At 63.1% G+C, this 23,385-nt stretch overlaps 2 protein-coding genes across 2 annotated transcripts in view; both read left to right on the forward strand.

The window, feature by feature from the left end:
* FLNC (filamin C) overlaps positions 1 to 18,456 on the forward strand; it is a 42,267-nt gene extending 23,811 nt beyond the window's left edge. Inside the window, 22 exon segments of the mRNA XM_064142795.1 lie at positions 11 to 167; positions 848 to 1,037; positions 1,962 to 1,985; positions 2,112 to 2,359; positions 3,322 to 3,409; positions 3,486 to 3,626; positions 4,983 to 5,111; positions 5,243 to 5,416; positions 6,195 to 6,356; positions 7,042 to 7,245; positions 7,964 to 8,116; positions 8,221 to 8,343; positions 8,962 to 9,204; positions 10,634 to 10,719; positions 10,721 to 10,904; positions 11,768 to 11,905; positions 12,865 to 12,980; positions 13,703 to 13,832; positions 14,961 to 15,137; positions 16,076 to 16,294; positions 17,074 to 17,292; positions 18,084 to 18,456. Coding sequence (XP_063998865.1) covers positions 11 to 167; positions 848 to 1,037; positions 1,962 to 1,985; positions 2,112 to 2,359; positions 3,322 to 3,409; positions 3,486 to 3,626; positions 4,983 to 5,111; positions 5,243 to 5,416; positions 6,195 to 6,356; positions 7,042 to 7,245; positions 7,964 to 8,116; positions 8,221 to 8,343; positions 8,962 to 9,204; positions 10,634 to 10,719; positions 10,721 to 10,904; positions 11,768 to 11,905; positions 12,865 to 12,980; positions 13,703 to 13,832; positions 14,961 to 15,137; positions 16,076 to 16,294; positions 17,074 to 17,292; positions 18,084 to 18,271 — 3,493 coding nt within the window. The 3' untranslated portion in view covers positions 18,272 to 18,456.
* Positions 18,457 to 20,648: 2,192 nt separating this feature from the next.
* Positions 20,649 to 21,996, forward strand: ATP6V1F (ATPase H+ transporting V1 subunit F). Its single transcript, XM_064142796.1, has 2 exons — positions 20,649 to 20,880; positions 21,008 to 21,996. The coding sequence occupies exons 1-2, from the start codon at positions 20,723 to 20,725 to the stop codon at positions 21,207 to 21,209; spliced, it is 360 nt and encodes a 119-aa protein (XP_063998866.1). The 5' UTR covers positions 20,649 to 20,722; the 3' UTR covers positions 21,210 to 21,996.
* Positions 21,997 to 23,385: the final 1,389 nt, after the last annotated feature.

A 23,385-nucleotide genomic window follows, 5' to 3' on the forward strand; every position in this document is an offset into this window, starting at 1 on the left:
CCACCCACAGCCCCTTCAAGATCAAGGTTCTACCAGCCCATGATGCCAGCAAGGTGAGAGCCAGTGGGCCAGGGCTGAGTGCCAGTGGCATCCCTGCCAGCCTGCCTGTGGAGTTCACCATCGATGCCCGCGACGCTGGAGAGGGGCTCCTCACCGTCCAGATCCTGGTCAGCACCCATGGGTGGGGGAGGGGGGCTGGGGAAGGGTGAGGGGAGGGGGTAAGCTCCAAGAAGGGGCAGAGTGGTGGGCATCCATACAGCAGTTTGGCATCCACATCATGGGGTGATGGGAGGCCTTATGGGATCCGAAGGGTGGCCTGGCACCCATCTCTTGGGTGCTGAGACCCATACAGTGTCCTGGCACCCAGGGAATGAGTTGATGGGCCCTTAGGGTGCTATGGCACCCATCCATTGGGTGCTGAACCCCACACGATGCTCTGGCACCCTTGCCATGGGGTTTACACCTGGCACCCACCCATTGGGTGTTGCAGGTCATAGAGTGCCTTGGCACCCATTCATTGGGTGCTGAGCTCCATATGGTGCTCTGTGCCTCATACCATGTGATGCTGAGCCCCATAGGGTGCTTTGGCACCCATCTGTTGGCTGCTGAGACCTATATGATGACCTGCACCCATGCCATGAGACCCTGGCATCCATTGGGTGCCAAGTCCCATCTGTAGATCTGGCACCCATCCATTGGGCACTGAACCCTGTAGGGTGACCTAGCACCCATCCCATCAGATGTTCAGACCCACAGGGTGCTCTGCCACCCATCCATTGGGTGCCAAGCCCCTTGGGGTGCCCTATCTCTTGTGCTGTGGGGTGCTGAGCCTTCTGGTGCCCCACAGGACCCCGAGGGCCAACCCAAGAAGGCCTCCATCCGGGACAACGGCGATGGCACCTACACGGTGTCCTACGTGCCCGACCTGCCCGGCCGCTACACCATCACCATCAAGTACGGCGGCGACGAGATCCCTGCCTCCCCCTTCCGCATCCTGGCTGTGCCCTCCGGCGATGCCAGCAAGTGCCTGGTCACAGGTGGGTGCTGCCCCCCCTGGCGGCCCCATGGCATCTCCACCCTGAGCCTCGGCATCCCTCTGCTGCCTTCTGCTGGCCCACAGCACCCCCCCCCCAGCTCACCTGCGGCGGCTCCTCGGCCTGGTCCCCCTGACCCACAGCATCCCTCCGCTGCCCCACGGTGCTCCCACAGCATTGCCACTGACCCCCAGCATCCTCCTGCTGCCCCACGGTGCTCCCACGGCATCACCACTGACCCACAGCATCCCTCCGCTGCCCCATGGTGCTCCCACGGCATTGCCACTGACCCTCAGCATCCTCCTGCTGCCCCACGGTGCTCCCACGGCATCACCACTGACCCACAGCATCCTCCTGCTGCCCCACGGCATCCTCCCACTGACCACAGCATCTCCTTGCTGACCCATGGGGGCGCTGTGGCACTGTCCCACCGCCCCATGGTATCCCCACACTGACCCCCAGCATCCCTCTGCTGCCCCATGCTGCCCCATAGACTTCCCACGGCTGCCCCACGCCACCCTGAGCAGCACCACTGACCCCCAGCATCCCTCTGCTGCCCCACAGATTCCTTACACCACCCCAAGGCATCCTCTCACTGACCCATGGCACCCCCATCTTTGATCCACGGCTGCCCCACAGCATCCCTCTGCTGCTCCACAGCATCCCCACCCCATGGCTGCCCCCCACACCCTGCCCCGTAGCTGCTATCCTCCACCAGCCTCACCCTGCCCCACTGCTGCCCCCACCCCATCCTTTCTCTCCTCCCCCACCCTGCCCCACTGTGCCGTGGGGACAACTGAGTCCCCCCCCAGCTCAGAGCAGGACACTTTGGCCCCCCGGAGCCCCCTGGCCACCCCCAATGTGCCCCTCTGGAGCTCCCCGACTCTGCCCCACACCTCATGGCTTCTCCCTGGTCTCTCTTTGCAGTATCCATTGGGGGCCATGGACTGGGTAAGTGGCACCGGGGGGCCTTCTGCTGCTGCTGGTGGGGGGGGGGGGACACACAGCCGGGGTTGGGATGTGGGTCCCCCACGACCGTGATGGCCTCCTCCTCCACCCTGAAACCTTCTCCTCTAGGTGCCTGCTTGGGTCCCACCATCCAGATCGGGGAGGAGACTGTGATCACGGTGGATGCCAAGGCTGCTGGCCAAGGGAAGGTGACCTGCAAGGTGTCCACCCCTGACGGGGCAGAGCTGGACGTGGACGTGGTGGAGAACCACGATGGGACCTTTGACATCTACTACACTGCCCCCGAGCCTGGGAAATACGTCATCACCATCCGCTTCGGGGGCGAGCACGTCCCCAACAGCCCCTTCCACGTCATGGTGGGTGGGCATGCAGCTGCGGGGGGCATCGTGGGGCTGGGAGGTCGGGATGGGAGCTGTGGGCTTAACAGGTAGAGGGTTGGGGGTGGGCACCGTGGAGTCGAGGGATCGCGGTGAGCCCTGTGGGGATGGGAGAGTCTGATGGGCACCGTGGGATTTGGAGGCTGTGGTGGACACCAGGAGATTGGGACTGTGTGGGACACTGTGGGGTTGGGAGACAGTAATAGACAGGATGGAGCAGACAGTTAGGGCCATGGTGGAAACCATGAGGTGGAGATGTGGGGGACCATGTTGAGCATCACTGAGCAGAGAGACCATGATGATGAGTGCCATGGGACCAGGGGACCAAACGTGGGCTTGGGAGACCATGGGGAACATAGTGGGGTGGGTAGACCGTGATGGACAGGAACAGGTAGAGAACTGGGACTGTGGTGGACATCATGGGGGTGAAAAACCATAATGGGCATGATGAGACAGCAGAGATTTGGGGCCATGGTGGGGCATGATGGGATTTGGAGACCGTGATGAGCACCATGGGTTGGGTAGACCATGATGAGCACCATGAGGCAGAGACCTGGGGCTCTAATCCACAATGATGGGATTTGTGGAGCATGGAGGTCACCATGGGGTACAGATCTGGGGCTATGGTGGCCATCGTGGGGTTTAGAGACCATGAAGGTCATGTTAAGTAGAGATCTGGGGCTATGGTGGCCACCATGGGGCTTGGAGAGCATGAAGGTCATGTTAAGTAGAGATCTGGGGCTATGGTGGCCACCATGGGGCTTGGAGAACATGAAGGTCATGTGGGGTACAGAGGTGGGTCTATGGTGGCCATCATGGGGCTTGGAGACTATGAAGGTCATGTTAAGTAGAGATCTGGGGCTATGGTGGCCACCATGGGGCTTGGAGACCACAATGGGCTGCCATGGTTCTCACCTCTGCTCTCTGCCCCACGACATCAGGCCACAGAGGAGCCTCCTGCCACCAGCGAGAGCCTCCGACCCTTCAACCTCGTCATCCCCTTCACCGTGCAGAAGGGAGAGATCACAGGTATGGGGCGGGGTGGGACACAGGCTGGCCGTGCTGCGGGGCCCCAGCAGGGCCCTGACTGACTTGGTGGCCCCAGGGGAGGTGAGGATGCCCTCGGGGAAGACGGCGAGGCCCAAGATCACGGACAACAAGGACGGGACGGTGACGGTGCGCTACGCGCCCAGCGAGAAGGGCCTGCACGAGATGGACATCCGCTACGACGGCAACCACATCCCTGGTGAGGCACCTCGGGCTGCTGGCAGCCACTGGGAGCCCGTGGCGGGCATCGTGGGGTGGGTAGACCATGGTGGGCACCCGTGGGTAGAGACCTGGGATGACAGGATGAGACTGAACAAGGCCCAGGGCAGGTTCTGCACTTTGGCCACAACAACCCCAAGCAGCACTGCAGGCTGGGGCCAGAGTGGCTGAGAGCAGGCAGGCAGAGAGGGCCCTGGGGGTGCTGGGAGAGAGGAGCTGCAGCTGAGGCAGCAGTGCCCAGGTGGGCAGCAGAGCCAATGGCATCCTGGGCTGGCTGAGGAGCAGTGTGGGCAGCAGGACAAGGGAGGTTCTTGTGCCCCTGTGCTCAGCACTGCTCAGGCCACCCCTGGAGTGCTGTGTCCAGTTCTGGGCTCCTCCACTGCAGAGAGATGTTGCAGTACTGGAAGGTGTCCACAGGAGGGCGCCAAAGCTGTGAGGGGCCTGGAGCAGAGCCCTGTGAGGAGAGGCTGAGGGAGCTGGGGGGGTGCAGCCTGCAGCAGAGGAGGCTCAGGGCAGAGCTCATTGCTGCCTGCAGCTGCCTGCAGGGAGGCTGTAGCCAGGTGGGGTTGGGCTCTGCTGCCAGGCAAGCAGCAACAGAACAAGGAGACAGAGGCTGAAGCTGTGGCAGGGCAGGTCTAGGCTGGATGTTGTTAGGAAGTTGTTGTCAGAGAGAGTGATTGGCATTGGAATGGGCTGCCCAGGGAGGTGGTGGAGTCTCTGTGCCTGGAGGTGTTGCAGCCAAGCCTGGCTGGGGCACTTAGTGCCATGGTCTGGGTGCTTGGGCAGAGCTGGGTGCTAGGTTGGGCTGGGTGAGCTTGCAGGGCTCTGCCAACCTGCTTGGTTCTATGATTGTATGGTGGACATCAAGGGGGCAAAGAAACATAATGGGCACCATGAGGTGGCAGAGACTTGGGGCCATTTTGGGTCATGGTGGTGGAAGCCTCATCCCTGGAGGTGTTTAAGGCCAGGCTGGATGAGGCTGTGGCCTGCCTGATCTAGTGTGAGGTGTCCCTGCCCACAGCAGGGGGGTTGGAACTGGATGGTCCTTGTGGTCCCTTCCAGCCCTGACTGATTCTCTGACTTTGTGGTGGGATTTGGAGGTCATGATGGGCACCACAGCTTGGGTAGACCATGATGAGCATCATGAGGCAAAGAGCTTGGACCATGATAGACCATCACGGGGTTTGGAGCCCACAGTGGGGCGCTGTGGGAGGCGCTGGGAGGGGGCTGAGCAAGGCTGCTGCCACCTCATCCTGGCTGAACATCCATGGGGTCGAGGAGCTCACCCACTGTGGTACGAGGTGTCCCATGAACGTTGTCCCCACTGTGTCCCCAGGGAGTCCTCTTCAGTTCTACGTGGATGCCATCAACCCTCGCCACGTCAGCGCTTATGGGCCAGGTTTGAGCCATGGCATGGTCAACAAGCCCTGCACCTTCACCATCGTCACCAAGGATGCTGGGGAGGGTGAGTGGTGGCCAAAGAAGATCACCATGGGGTTCTGGGAGGGGTTTGGACACCATTCCAAAACCACCAAGAAAGGCTGAGACTGCTGGAGAACCTCAACCCCTCTTGACACCCATCTTGTGCCACCCCAGGTGGGCTCTCATTGGCAGTGGAAGGTCCCTCCAAGGCAGAGATCACCTGCCAGGACAACAAGGATGGGACCTGCACCGTGTCCTACCTGCCCACTGCCCCTGGGGACTACAACATCATCGTCCGCTTCGACGACAAACACATCCCTGGGAGTCCCTTCACGGCCAAGATCACTGGTGAGAGGAGATCTCCATGGGCTTGGAGAGCCCACAATGTCTTTGGGATCTCCATATGGCCATGGGGGCCCCTACAGGGTGCTGGTCGTGGGGTCAGTTACATGGTTGATGGTCATGGGGGCACCTACATGATCATGAGGTCACCTGTGTGGTCATGGCTACTGGGGAACCTGCATGCCTGTGGTCATGGCACATGATGGTCATGTGGCCACCTACGTGGTGATGGTGATGGGGACACATGCATGGTCATGGTGGGACGTCTGTGATGATGGGGGCACCTCTGTGGTCATAGCCATGGTGGCATCTGTGTGGTCATCAACACTGGGAACCCACCACAGAGCCACCCCAGACCACCAATATCCTATCACATGACTCTGAGGACTTCAAGGGGGCCTTGGGAACACCATCACATGGCCATGGATTCAAACAGCCATGGGGACAGCTGCAAGGCCACCATGACCCCCCACATGACCATGAGAGCCCCACCCATTCCCAACCTCCAAGACCCCATCCACCTGATCTCAACACCCCCTGCCTGGCCACTAGGACCCCACCACATGGCCATGAGGTCCTTATCCCATGGGCTCGAGGACCCTATTTGGGCATCTGTGAGAGCTTCACCCATCCACAACCCTGATGACCTTAGCCACGTGGCCACGGAGACAGCTTCACAGCCACCAAGACCTCACCACGCGGCCACGGAGCCTCCATCCACCTCCCCACCCCAGCTCCGCCTTGGCCTGCAGTCTCCTTGGCCCTGACAGTGGCATCTCCGTAGGGGACGACTCCATGCGCACGTCCCAGCTCAACGTGGGCACCTCCACGGACGTCTCGCTGAAGATCACGGAGACAGACCTGAGCCTGCTGACCGCCAGCATCCGGGCGCCCTCGGGCAACGAGGAGCCCTGCCTGCTCAAGCGCCTGCCCAACCGCCACATCGGTGCGCAGGGCACGGGGGGCACGGGGAGGGGCATGTGGGGCCAGCAGAACATGGGATGCGGAGAGCAGGCTGGGGGGAACAGGGGTGAGGGCGGTGTTGGGCTTGGAGACGTGGGGCAGAAGCCAAGAGGGCTGTGGGATGACAGGGAAGGGTGGCCCTCTGGCATTGGGTGGCCAGGGCTTGGTGGTGGTGGTGGTGACAAGGGATGGTGGTTAGGGGTTGGTGAAGTAGGCCAGGGGGGCCAGGGATTGGTAGAGGTGGTCAGGGGTTGGTGGAGGTGGCATGGGGTTGGTAGAGGTGGCCAGGGGTTGGTGGAGGTGATCAGGGCTGGTAGTGATGGTCAGGGGCTGGTGGAGGTGAGCAGGAGTTGATGGAAGTGGTCAGGACTGCTCCTGGTGACCAGGACTGGTTGTCATTGGCCAAGGGCTGGTGGTGAGGCCATGGTTGGTGGGGGTGGCCAGTGCTTAGTGAGGTAGCTGGGGTTGGTGGTGGTGACCAGGGCTGGTGGAGGTGCCATGGGGCTGGTGGTGATGGTCAGGGATTGTTGATGTTGGCTGGGGCTTGGGGAGGTGTCCAGGGACTGGTGGAAATAGGCTTGATGGAAGCGGTCAGGGCTGGTGGTGGTGGGCAGGAGCAGGAGGTGGGAGGCCGTTGGAGGTGCCTGATGGTGGTGTCCTCCTGCCAGGCATCTCCTTCACGCCCAAGGAGGTGGGTGAGCACGTGGTGAGCGTGAAGAAGAGCGGGCAGCACGTGACCAACAGCCCCTTCAAGATCCTGGTGGGACAGTCGGAGATTGGGGACGCCAGCAGGGTGAAGGTGTGGGGCAAGGGGCTGGTGGAAGGTCACACCTTCGAGATGTCCGAGTTCATCGTGGACACGCGCAGCGCTGGTGAGACCTGGGGTCACGGGTGGGAGGGCATCCTCATTGCCAGGGTGTGGCTGTGGCTTGGGTGAGGTGGTCACCACAGTCACGGCCAGGATGGGGTCGTGGTCACGGCTGGGATGAGATGGTGGTCGTGGCTGTGCCAGGAGAGTGGCCAAGGCCATGTAATTGCTGTGAGCAGTGTAAGATGGTGGTGGTGGCCATAGTTGTCATGGTGGGCTGTGGTCAGGAAGGTGGCTATGGTCATAGCTGGCATGAGGTGCTGGCCCTGCCTGTGACCAAAGCGAGGTGGAAGTTGGGTGGTGACCATGGTGGTGGCTTAGCCAAGGCCATAACTAAGACAGAATGATGACCAGGGCCGTGCCATGGCTGTGACCAGCTTAAGAGGGGGTGGTAGCCATGATTATGGTCATGGCTAGATGAGGATGGTCAAGAGCCAAGAGGGTGATGCTGTGGTGGCCTTGGCTATGACATTATCATGGCTAGGATGGGGTGCTGGCCTTGGCCTGACCATGGATGGGATGGGATGGTGGCCATGGTGTGACCATGGATGGGATAGGATAGTGGCCATGGTGTAACCATGGATGGGATGGGATGAGATGAGATAGGATGGTGGCCATGGCATGACCATGGGTGAGATGGGATGGTGGTCATGGTGTGACCAAGGTCAGGATGGGGACAACAGCAGTGGGACACCACTGACTGTGTCCCCATGGTTGCCCAGGCTATGGTGGGCTGGGCTTGTCCATCGAGGGTCCCAGTAAGGTGGACATCAACTGTGAAGATGTGGAAGATGGCACCTGCAAGGTCACCTACTGCCCTACCGAGCCGGGCAACTACATCATCAACATCAAGTTTGCTGACAAACACGTGCCAGGTGGGGACAGGGAGCGGTGGGATGGGGACACCCCCACCCCGGGTGGGGGACCGAGGTCCCCTTTTTGGTGGTGATCAGGTCCCTGAGGTGGTTGTCACCTGCAGGAAGCCCCTTCACGGTGAAGGTGACTGGCGAGGGACGCATGAAGGAGAGCATCACGCGCCGGCGCCAGGCCCCCTCCATCGCCACCATCGGCAGCACCTGCGACCTCAACCTGAAGATTCCAGGTAGGAGTGGCCTTCAGCTTCCTTCTTCCTCTTCTCCTCCTCCTCCTTCTTCTCCTTCTCATCCTCCTCCCTGGGGCTTGGGGATGGGGATGCATCTCAGCTGCTCCAGCTCTGATTTCCACCTCCTTCTTTCTTCTCTCCTTGTCCATCTGCGTCTGCCCATCTGTCTGCGTGGCCGTCCCTGTGTCCCTCTGGGTCTGTCTCCACCCTTCTGTGCCTCCATCCATCTGCCCCTTCAACCATCCTTGTGTCCGTCCATGTCTCCATCCCTCTGTCCAACCATCCCTCCATCTGACCCTGCTTCCGTCTCTACATCTGTCCATGTCTCCATCCATCTCCGCACCTCCATCCCTGCCTCCATCTCCGCACCTCCATCCCTGCCTCCATCTCCGCACCTCCATCCCTGCCTCCATCTCCGCACCTCCATCCCTGCCTCCATCTCCGCACCTCCATCCCTGCCTCCATCTCCGCACCTCCATCCCTGCCTCCATCTCTCTCTCCGTCTGCCTGTGTCTCCATCCTTGTCTCCATCCCTACTTCCACCCATCCCCCCTGTTGTTGCCCCCACCGTGTCCTCCCTCCCGTCCGCGTTGTCCCCGTGGCTGGTGGCGGTGGCAGGGAACTGGTTCCAGATGGTGTCGGCGCAGGAGCGCCTGACGAGGACCTTCACGAGGAGCAGCCACACCTACACCCGCACCGAGCGCACCGAGATCAGCAAGACCCGGGGTGGAGAGACCACGCGCGAGGTGCGGGTGGAGGAGTCCACCCAGGTCGGAGGAGATCCTTTCCCCAACGTCTTCGGGGGCTTCCTGGCCAGAGAGGGGCTTGGCTCCTTTGGGTCCATCGCTCGAACCCAGGAGGGTGGGTTGCTGATGGCATGGAGGTGGCGTTGTGGTTGCATGGGTGCTGGGCTTCCAGACGTGTCGTGCTTCCAGGGGTGCTCTGCCTGCATGGATTCAAGGCTCCCATGGGTGCTCTGCCCACATGGATTCAAGGCTCTCATGGGTGCTGGGCTTCCAGACGTGTCGTGCTTCCAGGGGTGCTCTGCCTGCATGGATTCAAGGCTCCCATGGGTGCTCCATATGTATGGATTTGTGAGTGGTGGGCTTCCATGAGTGATGTGCCTCCATGGGTGGTGTGCTTCCATGGATGCTCTCCTTGCATGGGTGCTGTGGTTTCATGAGTGGTGGCTTCCATAAGCCACCTGCTTCCATGGGTGCTCTGCCTGCATGTCCTGGGCTTCTGTGAAGTGGTCCCGTGGGTGCTGTGGTGCCACTGATGTTCTCCTCCCATGGGTGCTGTTGTTCCATTGGTCTTCTCTTCCCATGGGTGCTGTTGATGTTCTCCTCCCATGGGTGCTGTGGTTCCATGGGTGCTGTGGTTCCTCTGGTGTTCTCCTCCCATGGGTGCTGTGGTTCCATGGGTGCTGTGGTTCCACTGGTGTTCTCCTCCCATGGGTGTTGTGGTTCCATGGGTGCTGTGGTTCCTCTGGTCTTCTCCTCTCATGGGTGCTGTAGTTCCATGGGTGCTGTGGTGCCACTGGTGTTCTCCTCCCACGGGTGCTGTGGTTCCATGGGTGCTGTGGTTCCTTTGCTGTTCTCCTCCCATGGGTGCTCTGGTTCCATTGATCTTTTCCCATGGGTGCTGTGGTTCCATGGGTGCCATCAGTGCCATGCTGATGCTGACGGGATGATGGTGCCCTGTGGTTCCATGCTGGCTGATGGTGTCCCAGGGTGCCATATTGGCTGATAGTGTCTCATGATGGTTCCATGAAGGACAATGGTGCCCCAAGGTGCCACAGCTCCATGCTGATGTGGCAATGAGGTGCCACGGTGCCACGCTGACAGAATGATGGCACCTCGCAGTTCCATGCTGATGTGGCAGTGAGGTGCCACAGTGCCATGCTGATGGGACAATGGCACCTTGTGGTTCCATGATGTATGATGGTGCCCCAAGGTGCCACAGCTCTGTGCTGTTGTGGCAATGAGGTGCCACAGTGCCATACTGATGGGACAATGGCACCTCGTGGTTCCGTGCTGTATGATAGTGCCCCAGCTCCATGCTGATGTGGCAATGAGGTGCCACGGTGCCACACTGGCAGAATGATGGCGCCTTGCAGTTCCATGACACGTGATGGTGCCCCAAGGTGCCACAGCTCCATGCTGATGTGCCACGGTGCCCCGCTGGCGGGATGCTGGAGGGCCGTGGTTCGACGCCGGATGCTGGCACGCCAGGGTCCCGGCCTGGCAGCGGGCAGGGCAGGGCAGTGACAGTGCCGTTGTGCCCGCAGGAGAGGCGTCGGCGCAGGAGCTGTCGGCGCAGGTGCTGAGCCCCTCCGGACAGCGCTTCGAGGCCGAGGTGGTGTCGGGGGGGCGCGGGGGTGTACAGCGTCCGCTTCGTGCCCCAGGAGATGGGGCCGCACACCGTCAGCGTCAAGTACCGCGGCCAGCATGTGCCCGGCAGCCCCTTCCAGTTCACCGTCGGACCCCTGGGCGAGGGCGGTGCCCACAAAGTCAGAGCGGGGGGCACCGGCCTCCAGAGAGGCGTGGCAGGGGTGCCAGGTACCGGGGGGGATGGGGGCATGGGCTGCTGGGGGGGGCATACGGGGAGCAAGGGTACATGGGCTGCTGGGGGTAGGGGGAGGAGGGCACTGGGAGTATGGGAGGGGGGTACTGGGGGCATGAGAGGGGCATGGGGAGAGGGCTCTGTGTGGGCTGCTGGGGGTATGGGGAGGGTGGTACTGGAGGCATGAGGGTGGCATGGGGAGGGGGCTACGTGGGCTGCTGGGGGTATGGGGAGGGTGGTACTGGGGGCATGAGGGTGGCATGGGGAGGGGGCTATGTGGACTGCTGGGGGTATGGGGAAGGGGGTACTGGGGGTATGGGAAGGGGGCATGGGGAGGGGGCTCTATGTGGGCTGCTGGGGGTATGGGGAGGGTGGTACTGAGGGTACAGGATGAGATAGTGGAGGTGCTGGGGGTATGGAGAGGGTGGCAATGGTGGTCTGGAGGGTACTGGGGTGTGGGGGGAGGGAGGTACTAGGGGTATGGGTGGGTACTACGGGTATGGAGAGGTTGGCATTGGGGGCATTTAGGAGTACTGGGGGTGGGAGGGGCACTTAGGGATATGGGAAGGGAGGTACTGGGAGCATTGGGGGCATGGGGTTGTGGGAGGTCCTGTGGCAAAGGGGGGATACAAGGAGAGGGCCACTGGGGGTGCTGGGGGGATGGGTGCTATGGGGGAGGTATGGGGAGGGAGGTGCTGGAGGGGCATGGGTACTACAGAGGGGGTGGGAGGGTACTGGGGGTATTAGAGTTATGAGAGGCATATGGGTGCTCTTAGGGGAGGCCCTAGGTGCTTGCCCGTGGGTGGCAGTGGGGTACAGCAGCACCCATGGGTGTCTCCCATGTGCTCCCCCCCTCCAGCCGAGTTCAACATCTGGACACGGGAGGCAGGGGCTGGAGGTCTCTCCATCGCCGTGGAGGGGCCCAGCAAGGCTGAGATCTCCTTCGAGGACAGGAAGGATGGGTCCTGTGGGGTCTCCTACCTCGTCCAGGAACCTGGTGGGTGACACCCCCGTGCCCTGACACCCCCCCACTGACTGCTGCCATCCCCTGCTCGGGGGCACCCAACAGCCCTCACACCTCGCCAGGCGCTGCACAGCCTTGTGGCAGGGCAGCAGAACCCCCCCGGTGAGGTGGGACCCAAAGGGAGGTGTCCCTATGGAAGTCTATCCCCAAATGAAGGGGTCCCCGTGGAAAGGTATCCCCGAATCAGGGGGTCTCCACGTGAAGGTGTCCCCAGATGAGAGGGTTCCTTTGGAAAGGTATCCCCAAATGAGGGAGTCTCTAAGTGAAGGTGTCCCCAAATGAGAGGGTCCCTATGGAAAGGTATCCTCCAAATGAGAGGGTCCCCACAGAAAGGTATCCCCAAGTGAAGGTGTCCCCAAATGAGAGGGTCCCCCTGGAAAGGTATCCCTCAAATGAGGAGGTCCTCAAGTGGAAGTGACCCCAGATGAGAGGGTCCCCATGGAAAAGGTATCCCCAAATGAGGAGGTCCTCAAGTGAAGATGCCCCCAAGTGGAGGTGTCTCTATGCAGAGGGTGTCCTTAAGTGAGGATGTCCCCAAGTGAGTGACCCCAAGTGAAAGTGTCCCCGAGCCACAGCGGTCCCCGTATGAGGGTGTCCCCTCAAATGAGGATGTCCCCACGTGAGAGTGTCCTCAAGCAGAGTCTTCCCACGTAAAAGGTGTCCCCAGGTGAGGCTGTCCCCTACCTGAGTGTGTCCTTGTGTGAGGCTGTGCCCACATGAGGGTCTACCTGTGCCAAGGGTCATCAGGTGAGGACAACCTCATGTGAGGGTGTCCCCAGGTGAGGGTACCCTCAAGCAAGAGTGTGCCCAGGTGAGGGTCCTCCCATGCAAAGGTGTCTCCAAGTGAGGATGCCCCCATGCCAGGGTGCCCCTGTGTAAGGGTGTCCCGAGGAGGGTCTGTCCCCGAGTGAGAGTGTCCCCATGTCCTCCAGGTGACTATGAAGTCTCCATCAAGTTCAACGAGGAGCACATCCCCGACAGCCCCTTTGTGGTGCCCGTGGCCTCCCACTCCGATGACGCCCGGCGCCTCACTGTCACCAGCCTCCAGGTACTCGGGCAGGACCCTGCACCCCTGGGCTCCCCAGACCCCTTTGGCACCCCTGGGCCACCTCGTGCTCCTGTGGCACCTTTGGGACTCTCTGATGTCACCCTTGAGTCTGCCATGTCACCCCTGGGCCACCTCGTGCCCCTGGAGCAGCTTTGGCACTCTCTCTGGTGTCACCCTTGAGCCTACCCTGTCACCCTTGGGCCACCTTGAATGCCTGAGATACCCTTGGTACCCCTCTGAGTGCCACTCTTGATGCCACTTCTGTGCTCCTTATACTGGCCCTGTGCTACCCTGTGTCACCCCATGGTCCTCTGTGTCACCTTGGGGCTACTTTGCACCCTTGTGGCTCCCCTGAGATGCTTCCCCAATGCCACCCCTGAGCCCTCAATGTCATCCCTGAGCCATCTTGCACCTATGTGACACCCTTGGGACCCCTCTGAGTGCCACCCCTTTGCCCTGCATCATTCCTGAGCCACCTTGCACCCCTTGTGGCACCCTTGGGAACCTCTCCAGTGTCACCCACCCCTGGTGCCACCCCTAGTCCCTGTGTCACCTCGCACCCATCTGGCACCCTTGGCACCCCTGCCAGTGCCACTCTTGGTGCCACCTCACTGCCCTGTGTCACTCCTGGGCCACTTCGAGCCCCTGTGGCACCCTTGGGACGCTGCCCCCTGCCGGCCCCGGTGCCAACTGATGCCACCCGTGGTGCCACCACTCTGCAGGAGACAGTGACAGTGAACCAGCCGGCGTCCTTCGCGGTGCAGCTGAACGGGGCCCGCGGCGTCATCGACGCCAAGGTCCACACCCCCGCGGGCGTCGTGGAGGAGTGCTACGTGTCCGAGCTGGACAGCGGTGGGCCACGGGGAGTGGGCACCTGGGGCCACGGGGCACGGGTGTCAGGGTGTGGGGACATGGCGAGAGGGGCCGTGGGGATATAGGGGCATGGGGACATGGGGACACAGGATGTGAGACGTGGGGACGTGGGGTCTGAGGACATGGGGTGCTGGGACACTGGGACACGGTGAGTGGGGCCATGGGGAGCAGGACACGGGGATGTAGGGGTGTGGAGTGTGAGGATATGAGGTGCTGGGACACTGGGACACGGTGAGTGGGGCCATGGGGAGCAGGACATGGGGATGTAGGGGTGTGGAGTGTGAGGATATGAGGTACTGGGACACGGTGAGTGGGGCCATGGGGAGCAGGACATGGGGATGTAGGGGTGTGGAGTGTGAGGATATGAGGTGCTGGGACACTGGGACACGGTGAGTGGGGCCATGGGGAGCAGGACACGGGGATGTAGGGGTGTGGAGTGTGAGGATATGAGGTGCTGGGACACTGGGACACGGTGAGTGGGGCCATGGGGAGCAGGACATGGGGATGTAGGGGTGTGGAGTGTGAGGATATGGGGTGCTGGGACACTGGGACACAGTGAGTGGGGCCATGGGGAGCAGGACATGGGGATGTAGGGGTGTGGAGTGTGAGGACATGGGCTGCTGGGACACTGGGACACGGTGAGTGGGGCCATGGGGAGTAGGACATGGGGATGTAGGGGTGTGGAGTGTGAGGATATGGGGTGCTGGGACACTGGGACACGGTGAGTGGGGCCATGGGGAGCAGGACACGGGGATGTAGGGGTGTGGGGATGTGAGGTGTGGGATACTGGGACACAGGGACACAGTGAGTGAGGCCATGGGAAAACAGGCCATGGGGATGTAGGGGCATGGGGATGTGAGGCGTGGGGTACTGGGACACGGGGCCATGGTGAGTGGGGCTATAGGGATATAGGGACATGGAGTGTGAGGACATGGGGTGCTGGGACACAGGGCCATGGTGAGTGGGGCCATGGGGAGCAGGCCATGGGGATACGGGCACATGGGCACACGAGGCGTGGAATCGCGGGGCTCACGGCCACGGGGCTGTGGGGCGTGTGGGGAGGTGGCGCCGCGGGGCTGACGGGCTGCTGGCACGGCGTCCCCGCAGACAAGTACGCCATCGGGTTCCTGCCGCGGGAGAACGGGGTGCACTCCATCGACCTGCGCTTCAACGGGCGCCACGTCCCCGGCAGCCCCTTCAACATCCGCGTGGGCGAGCAGAGCCAGGCCGGGGACCCCGGGCTGGTCACTGCCTACGGCCCCGGCCTCGAGGGCGGCATCACAGGTGACACCGCGCTGCCGGAGCAGCGGCTGAGCGCGCTGGGGCGAACGAGCGGGTGGCAGGATGGCGGTGGCCATGGGGATGCGGTCACAGTCGTGGGACGTCGCCATTGGGTTGCAGTCATGGCCGTGGGGTGGGGATGTGTCCATTGGGATGCAGTCATGGCCATGGGGTGGTGGCCATGGGGATGTGGCCACTGGGATGCAGTCATGGCTGTGGGACATGGCCATCGGGATGCGCTCATGGCCATTGGGTGGTGGCCATGGGCATGTGTCCATTTGGATGTGGTCATGGTCGTGGGACATGGCCATCGGGATGCGGTCATGGCCATTGGGTGGTGGCCATGGGCATGTGTCCATTTGGATGAAGTCATGGCCATGGGGTGTGGCAATGGGGATGTGTCCATTGGGATGAAGTCATGGCCATGGAGTCGTGGCAATGGGGATGTGTCCACTGGGATGCGGTCATGGCCATGGGGCTGTGGCCACTGGGATGCAGTCATGGCCATGAAGTGGTAGCACCGGGGACATAGCCATGGGGACGTGGCCATGTCCATGGAGTGGTAGCACTAGGCATGGGGCCAGGGGGTCATGGTGACATCTGTTGGGATGTGACCATGCCCACAGAGTGGTGGCATTAGAGATATGGCCATGATCAACACCATGGCCTTGGGTCGGTGCTGATGGAGACTCGGCTGTGGAGTGGTAGCTCTGAAGACACGGCCGCGGGCACGTGGACACGTCCCCAAGGACAGCATGGCCACGGGGTGGTGGCGATGGCCATGGCCATTATCCATACAATGACCATGGGAGTGCGGTGGTGGGGAGGGACGTGGCTGGGGCGGGGCATAGCCACGGTCTGGAGCGGTGGCAACGGAGACAGGGCCAGGGGCGGTGGCACGGGGCCGGGGTGTGATGGTGTCCCCGGTGGGCCTGCCGCAGGCGTGTGCTCGGAGTTCCTGGTGAAGACGGCCAACGCGGGGGCAGGCGCCCTGGCGGTCACCATCGACGGCCCCTCCAAGGTGAAGCTGGACTGCGTGGAGTGCGCCGAGGGCCACCGCGTCACCTACACCCCCATGGCCCCCGGCAACTACCTCATCTCCATCAAGTACGGCGGCCCCCACCACATCGTCGGCAGCCCCTTCAAGGCCAAGGTCACCGGTAAGGATGTGGGAGGGGGGGGAGGATGGAGATGGGTCCCCAGAGGGGGTGTCCGAGGTGGGTCAGTGGAGGGGTGTGATGGAGTCCTCAAGGTGACATCATTAGAGGTCCCCTGGGCTGGTGGAATAGTGGATCTTGAGGGTGTAGGATCCCCAAGGTGGGATGGTGGGACCAAGAAGGTGTCCAAGGTGGGTGATGGAGTCCTTGAGGTGGCACCACTGGAGGTCCCCTGGGCTGGTGGAAGAGAGGATTCTAAGGGCCATGTGGTGTAGGATCCCCAAGGCAGAGGGGTGCCCAGGATGGTGGGACCAAGGAGGTGCCCAAGGTAGGGCAATAAAGGGTCAGTGGAGTGATATGACGAAGGATCCCCAAGGTGACATGATGGAAGACGCTCATGGTGACGTGTTGGGGAGGTCTTTAGGCTGACATGATTGGAGGATCGCCAGAGTGACACACTGGGAGGTCCCTAGGGTGACATGAGAGACAGCAAGACAGGGGTCTGCCCAAGGTGCTGTGCCAGGAGGTCCCTGGTGGGACACACCAATGGGTCCCCAGAGCAACGTGACAGGGTGGGGATGTCCCCATGGATAGTTGATGATGTCCTCATGGGTGGTTGATGTCACTGTGGATGGTTGCTGATGTCCCCGTGGATGGTTGCTGTCCCCATGGATGGTTGCTGATGTCCCTGTGGATGGCTGATGTCACTGTGGATGGTTGATGATGTCCCCGTGCATGGTTGCTGTCCCCATGGATGGTTGCTGATGTCCCTGTGTCCCCAGGCCCACGTCTGTCAGGAGGTCACAGCCTGCACGAGACATCGACAGTGCTGGTGGAGACAATGACGAGAGGGAGCACAGCGACGTCGAGAGGGCCACCTGCTTTTGGGGGGCTTCCCAAGTTCTCCTCAGATGCAAGCAAGGTGGTGGCAAGGGGACCAGGGCTGTCCACTGCCTTCCTGGGCCAGAAGAACCACTTCACAGTGGATTGCAGCAAGGCTGGTGAGTTAGAGGGGGGCTTGGGGTGGCCTTGGACGAGAGGTGATGGATCCCAAGGGTCTCAAGGGGGCCTTGGAGGGAAGGTGATGGAGCAGAGGAGGGTCCCAAAGGGTCTTGAGGGGGCCTTGGAAGGGAGGTGATGGATCAGAGGAGGATCCTAAAGGGTCTTGAGGGGGCCTTGGAGGGGAGGTGATGGAGCACAGGTGGGTCCCAAAGGGTCTTGAGGGGACCTTGGAGGGGAGGTGATGGAGCACAGGTGGGTCCCAAAGGGTCTTGAGGGGACCTTGGAGGGGAGGTGATGGATCAGAGGAGGGTCCCAAAGGGTCTCAAGGGGGCCTTGGAGGTAGGTGATGGAGCACAGGTGGGTCCCAAAGGGTCTTGAGGGGGCCTTGGAGGGGAGGTGATGGATCAGAGGTAGATTTCAAGGAGTCTCAAGGGGTCCTGAGTGGTCTTGGGGTTAGCCTGGGAGGGCAGAAGGTTCCAAGAGGTCTCAAGGGGTCCTGGGGGCTCACGAGGGGTCTAGGAAGGGACTGTGATGGATCCCTGGAAAGCTCTGGTGAAGGATCCCACGAGGCACAGGGTGAGGGGTCACAAAGGGGGTGCCAGGGGGAGGTCTGGAGGAGGGGCTGTGATGAGGGATTTGGTGTGTTTTGGGGGTCCAGGTGGGGGAGGGGGGGGGCAGCAGCGAGCCCAGGCTCTGGTGGAGATGGTGGCAGGACCAGGTGGGAGGTCTGACGCTGGTGGATCCTGGCGCCTCGATAACCCACCCGTGTGTGTGTGCCCCCCCCCGCCAGGCAGCAACATGCTGATGGTAGGGGTCCACGGCCCCAAGACCCCCTGTGAGGAGGTGTACGTCAAGCACGTGGGCAACAGGATCTACAACGTCACCTACACGGTCAAGGAGAAGGGAGACTACGTCCTGATCCTGCGCTGGGGAGACGACAACGTCCCCGGCAGCCCCTACCGCATCACCGTCCCCTGACCCGCCCCCGCCCCACCCCCGCACCCCCTGCCCCCGCTGCCTGAGGAACTGGTGGGGCTGGGAGTGTCTGGGAAGGTCCTCAGAAGGTCTGGGAAGGTCCTCAGAAGGTCTGGGAAGAGTCTCGGAAGGTCTTGGAAGGGTCTCAGAAGGTTGTTGGAGCCACCAATAAAGCACTGGGAGAGCCATGAGGGTGTGACTGGTGTGGAACTGGGTGGGGTTCGGGGGGGTCTGAACTGGGATTTGGGGGAGGGGAGAGTAGGACACTGGGGTGCAGTAATGGGTCTCTAGTGGGATACTGGGATGCAGTAGTGAGTCTATAGTGGGATTCTGGAGCAGGGCACTAGGGTCCTGTGGAGGTCCAGGCTGGGCTGCTGGGGTCGTGGGGATGATCTGGGATGGGACACTGCGATCAAGGTTCAGAGCAAGACACTGGTGTGGGACTGGGTGGGGTCTGGGGGGGACTGAAGTGGGATTCAGGGGCGGGGCAGAGTAGGATACTGGGATGCAGTGGTGGGTCTATAGTGGGATACTGGGGCAGGGCACTAGGGTCCTGTGGAGGTCTAGGCTGGGCTGCTGGGGTCGTGGGGGTGGTCTGGGATGGGACACTGCGATCAAGGTTCAGAGCAAGACACTGGTGTGGGACTGGGTGGGGTCTGGGGGGGACTGAAGTGGGATTCAGGGGCGGGGCAGAGTAGGATACTGGGATGCAGTGGTGGGTCTATAGTGGGATACTGGGGCAGGGCACTAGGGTCCTGTGGAGGTCTAGGCTGGGCTGCTGGGGTCGTGGGGGTGGTCTGGGATGGGACACTGCGATCAAGGTTCAGAGCAAGACACTGGTGTGGGACTGGGTGGGGTCTGGGGGGGACTGAAGTGGGATTCAGGGGCGGGGCAGAGTAGGATACTGGGATGCAGTGGTGGGTCTATAGTGGGATACTGGGGCAGGGCACTAGGGTCCTGTGGAGGTCTAGGCTGGGCTGCTGGGGTCGTGGGGGTGGTCTGGGATGGGACACTGCGATCAAGGTTCAGAGCAAGACACTGGTGTGGGACTGGGTGGGGTCTGGGGGGGACTGAAGTGGGATTCAGGGGCGGGGCAGAGTAGGATACTGGGATGCAGTGGTGGGTCTATAGTGGGATACTGGGGCAGGGCACTAGGGTCCTGTGGAGGTCTAGGCTGGGCTGCTGGGGTCGTGGGGGTGGTCTGGGATGGGACACTGCGATCAAGGTTCAGAGCAAGACACTGGTGTGGGACTGGGGGGGGTGGGGGGGGGACTGAAGTGGGATTCAGGGGCGGGGCAGAGTAGGATACTGGGATGCAGTGGTGGGTCTATAGTGGGATACTGGGGCAGGGCACTAGGGTCCTGTGGAGGTCTAGGCTGGGCTGCTGGGGTCGTGGGGGGGGTCTGAGATAGGACACTGTGTGGTCAAAGTGGGGGTTCAGAGGAAGACACTGGTGTGGGACTGGGGTTATAGAGGGGTTAGGGAAGCACGACGGAGGCTGGGGTGGGAACGGAGGAGAGTACTGGTGTCCAGCGTGGGGGCAGAGCGGGATGCTGGGATTCCGGAGCGGGGGAGCTGGAGCAGGACAGCGAGATCGGGAGGGGCTCAGGGTGCCATACTGAGGTCGCGGGGAAGACGCTGGGCTTGAGGGGGACTCCTCAGCGAGGCGGAGGGTCCCGGGAGGGTCCCAAAGGTGTCCTGGCCCCTCCCGCAGCAAAGCGCTGGGGCCGCAGGGCGCTGTGACGGGTGTGAGACCGGGGGGCGGACGCGTGGGGCGGAGTGTCCCGGATGGGGAGGGGGGTCCCGGGTGGGGTGGCGAGGTCCCGGGTGGGGCGGGGGGGTCCCGGATGGGGCGGGGGGTCTCGGGTGGGGTGGCGAGGTCCCGGCACAGGGCGGTGCGGCTAGAGATAAGGGGCGGGGCAGCGTGCAGGGGGCTGTGACCAATCAGGCCGTGAGGAGCGGGGCGGCGGGGCGTGTCCATAGCGAGGGGGCGTGTCCAGAGCTAGGGGGCGTGTCCATAGCGAGGGGGGCGTGTCCAGAGCTAGGGGGCGCGTCCAGAGCGAGAGGGCGCGTCCAGAGCTAGGGGGCGCGTCCAGAGCTAGGGGGCGCGTCCAGAGCTAGGGGGCGTGTCCAGAGCTAGGGGGCGCGTCCAGAGCTAGGGGGCGTGTCCAGAGCTAGGGGGCGCGTCCAGAGCTAGGGGGCGCGTCCAGAGCGAGGGGGCGTGTCCAGAACTAGGGGGCGTGTCCATAGCGAGAGGGCGTGTCCATGGCGAGGGGGCGTGGCAGAGGAGGCTCTCTGCCTATGGGCGGGCCGGGGGCGGAGCCGCGCTGTTGCCTAGGCGGCGGCGCGCGCTGCCGGCGGCCGGAAGTGCGTCGCGGCGGCGTTGGAGCGGCCCCGGGGAGGCGGCGGCGGCGGCTGCGCGGTGCTGGAGGCTGCGCGGTGCCGGCGGTGGCCATGGCAGGCCGCGGGAAGCTGATCGCGGTGGTGGGCGACGAGGACACGGTGACCGGGTTCCTCCTGGGAGGGGTGGGGGAGCTGGACAAGCACCGCAAGCCCAACTTCCTGGTGGTGGAGAAGGAGACGAGCCTGGCCGAGCTGGAGGAGACCTTCCGGTAGGTCGCAGCCCCCTCTGCCCGCGGGGGCAGCCCGGCCCCGCCGGCGGCTGCTGCTGCTCACCGAGCCCCCCCCCCCCCCCACACACACCTCGTGTGCCCCCCGGCCCCTTCGCTTCCACGGCAGGAGCTTCCTGAACCGGGAGGACATCGGCATCATCCTGATCAGCCAGTGCCTGGCCGAGCTCATCCGCCACGCCGTGGAAGCCCACTCGCGGCCGCTGCCTGCCATCCTGGAGATCCCCTCCAAGGAGCACCCCTACGACCCCGCCAAGGACTCCGTCCTGCGCCGAGCCCGCGGCCTCTTCACCCCCGACGACCTCCGCTAGACACAGCCCCCCCCCCGTCCCTGCGCCCCCCCCCCGAAGACAGCCCACCCGGGGGCAGGCTGCGACCCGCTCCGGAGGTTCTCGGTGTGCTGCTGGGGGCGGGAGGGAGGTTCTCGTCGCACCCCGAAAGTCCCATGTCCCACCCCGGGGTGGCGCTGGGAGTCCTTATCCCATCCTGGGGTCTCCATCCCATCCCTGCGTTGGTTCTGGTCCCTGTCCCGGCTCAGGGTGCTGCTGGGGCAGTCCATGTCCCACCCCAGAGTAACGCCTGAAGGTCCTCATCTTGCCGTCGGTGTCCCACCTCATCCTCAGGGGTCCCTGTCCTGCCCCAGTGTGCTGCTGGGGGGTCCTTGTCCCACCCTGAGGGTCCATGTCCCCCCCCAGTGTGCTGCTGGGGGTCCCTCAGCCCACCCTAGGGTGCTACCGGGGGCAGTCCGTGTGTGCTGGGAGGGGGGGAGGGGGCCGCATGGCGCTGGCTCAGCCCCCCCGTGACCGTGACGGGCGCTGGAAGGGGAAGTGCGGCCAGATCCTGCTGGATCCTGCCTGCTCCGGCCCTGCCCTGCCGCCGCGGGCAGGGAGGAGCCGTCCCCGAGGTGAGTGGGTTAGGGTGCGGGGAGGACACCCCAAGGGCACACCAAGTACTTGTGGTGTCACCGTGACCTCCCCAGCAGCACCCTGAGGTGGGGTACAGGGGGCTATTGCCACCCCCCTCCCGGGGTGCCTAAATGTGTATCGCTGCCCCCACCCCCCTACCCCCCCCGTGTCCCAAACACGAGCTGTGACTGCGTGTCGCCTGCTGTGCTGTTACTGCGTGTCACCTCCTGTGCTCTGTGCCCCGCACCGTGGGGCTGGGCTGGGCGTGTCCGTGCCGGGGGCGGGGGGAGAGGGACGTGGGACACGCTGTGGGGGCAGGGCAGGGACAGGCTGTGGGGTGTGGGGCATGGGGTCAGGGCAGGGACAGGCTGTGGGGTGTGGGGCATGGGGTCAGGGCAGGGACAGGCTGTGGGGCGTGGGGCATGGGGTCAGGGCAGGGACAGGCTGTGGGGCGTGGGGATGTGGTGTGGGGCATGGGGTCAGGGCAGGGACAGGCTGTGGGGATGTGGTGTGGGGCATGGGGTCAGGGCAGGGACAGGCTGTGGGGATGTGGTGTGGGGCATGGGGTCAGGGCAGGGACAGAAAGAGCAGCAGAGGCTGCAGGAGGCTGTCGAAGGTCACCTCCAAGAAGGGCTTCCAGGTGTGCTCCCCGATGGCTTTCAGCAAACCAACCACCAGCACCTGGGGGGGAGGTGAATTTGGGTCAGGTGGCAGCAGGCTGCTGCTGGGGCCCTGTGAGGAGCAGGTCACCCCCAGGTCACTCTTGGAGACACCCAAGAGGTGGCCAAGAAGCAGCAGCTTGCAGCGGTTGGAACCAGCGAGCCGAGCTGAGCTCCACCCAGCCACAGCTCCTGGGGGCAGCCATCAGAGCTGCTCAGCAGGCAGGGCAAAGGCTGCCCTAGGGGCTGGAGAGCCCCAGGGGCTGTGCCAAGCCTCCTCTGGGGGGCACAGGGAGGTGGCTCACCTGCACCACGCTCTCGACGAGGAGGGCAACCAGCTCCACCAGCAGGGTGCTGAGGCTGCTGAGCTGCAGCCGGAGGCTGGGGAAGGATCTGCTCAGCTTCACCCTGCAGCTGCTGAGGAGAACAGGAGAGGGTCAGAGAGCTGCGGGGCGAAGCCATGGAGCTGCTGTGGAGCCTCTCCCATGCCAGGTGGGTGCCAGCTGGTGCGGGGCTGCCACGGGGAGGTGCTGCAGGAGCTGCCCGGTGCTGGGACAGTGAGCCGTGGGGGAACACCTCTGGAAATGGGATGGGCTCCTGCTCATGCCACAAGGTGCAGCGGGGAGGAGGCCACCAGAGTAAGGGAGAGGAGGAGCTGGAGGTTCACCTGCACTGCCCCGGGGGGGGATCCTTCACCTCCCACTTCCCTGCAGACAAAGGAATGGGAGCTCCGAGGGGGAGACCTGGGGGTGGCACAGGGGAGGTGCCCTCCCTGCCATGGTTTTGGGCAGGCTCTGCCACCAGCAGCCTGGCTTGGATCAGCAGTGCTGTGGCCAGCAGCAGCTGGGCAAGGATTGCCCTCTGCAGTGGGAAACGGAGAGCCCACGGAGTGAGTGCTGGGGGGGGGCAGCCTGGGGCCACTC

Source organism: Pogoniulus pusillus, chromosome 4 (assembly GCF_015220805.1).
Source record: "Pogoniulus pusillus isolate bPogPus1 chromosome 4, bPogPus1.pri, whole genome shotgun sequence".
NCBI classification, from domain to species: domain Eukaryota; kingdom Metazoa; phylum Chordata; class Aves; order Piciformes; family Lybiidae; genus Pogoniulus; species Pogoniulus pusillus.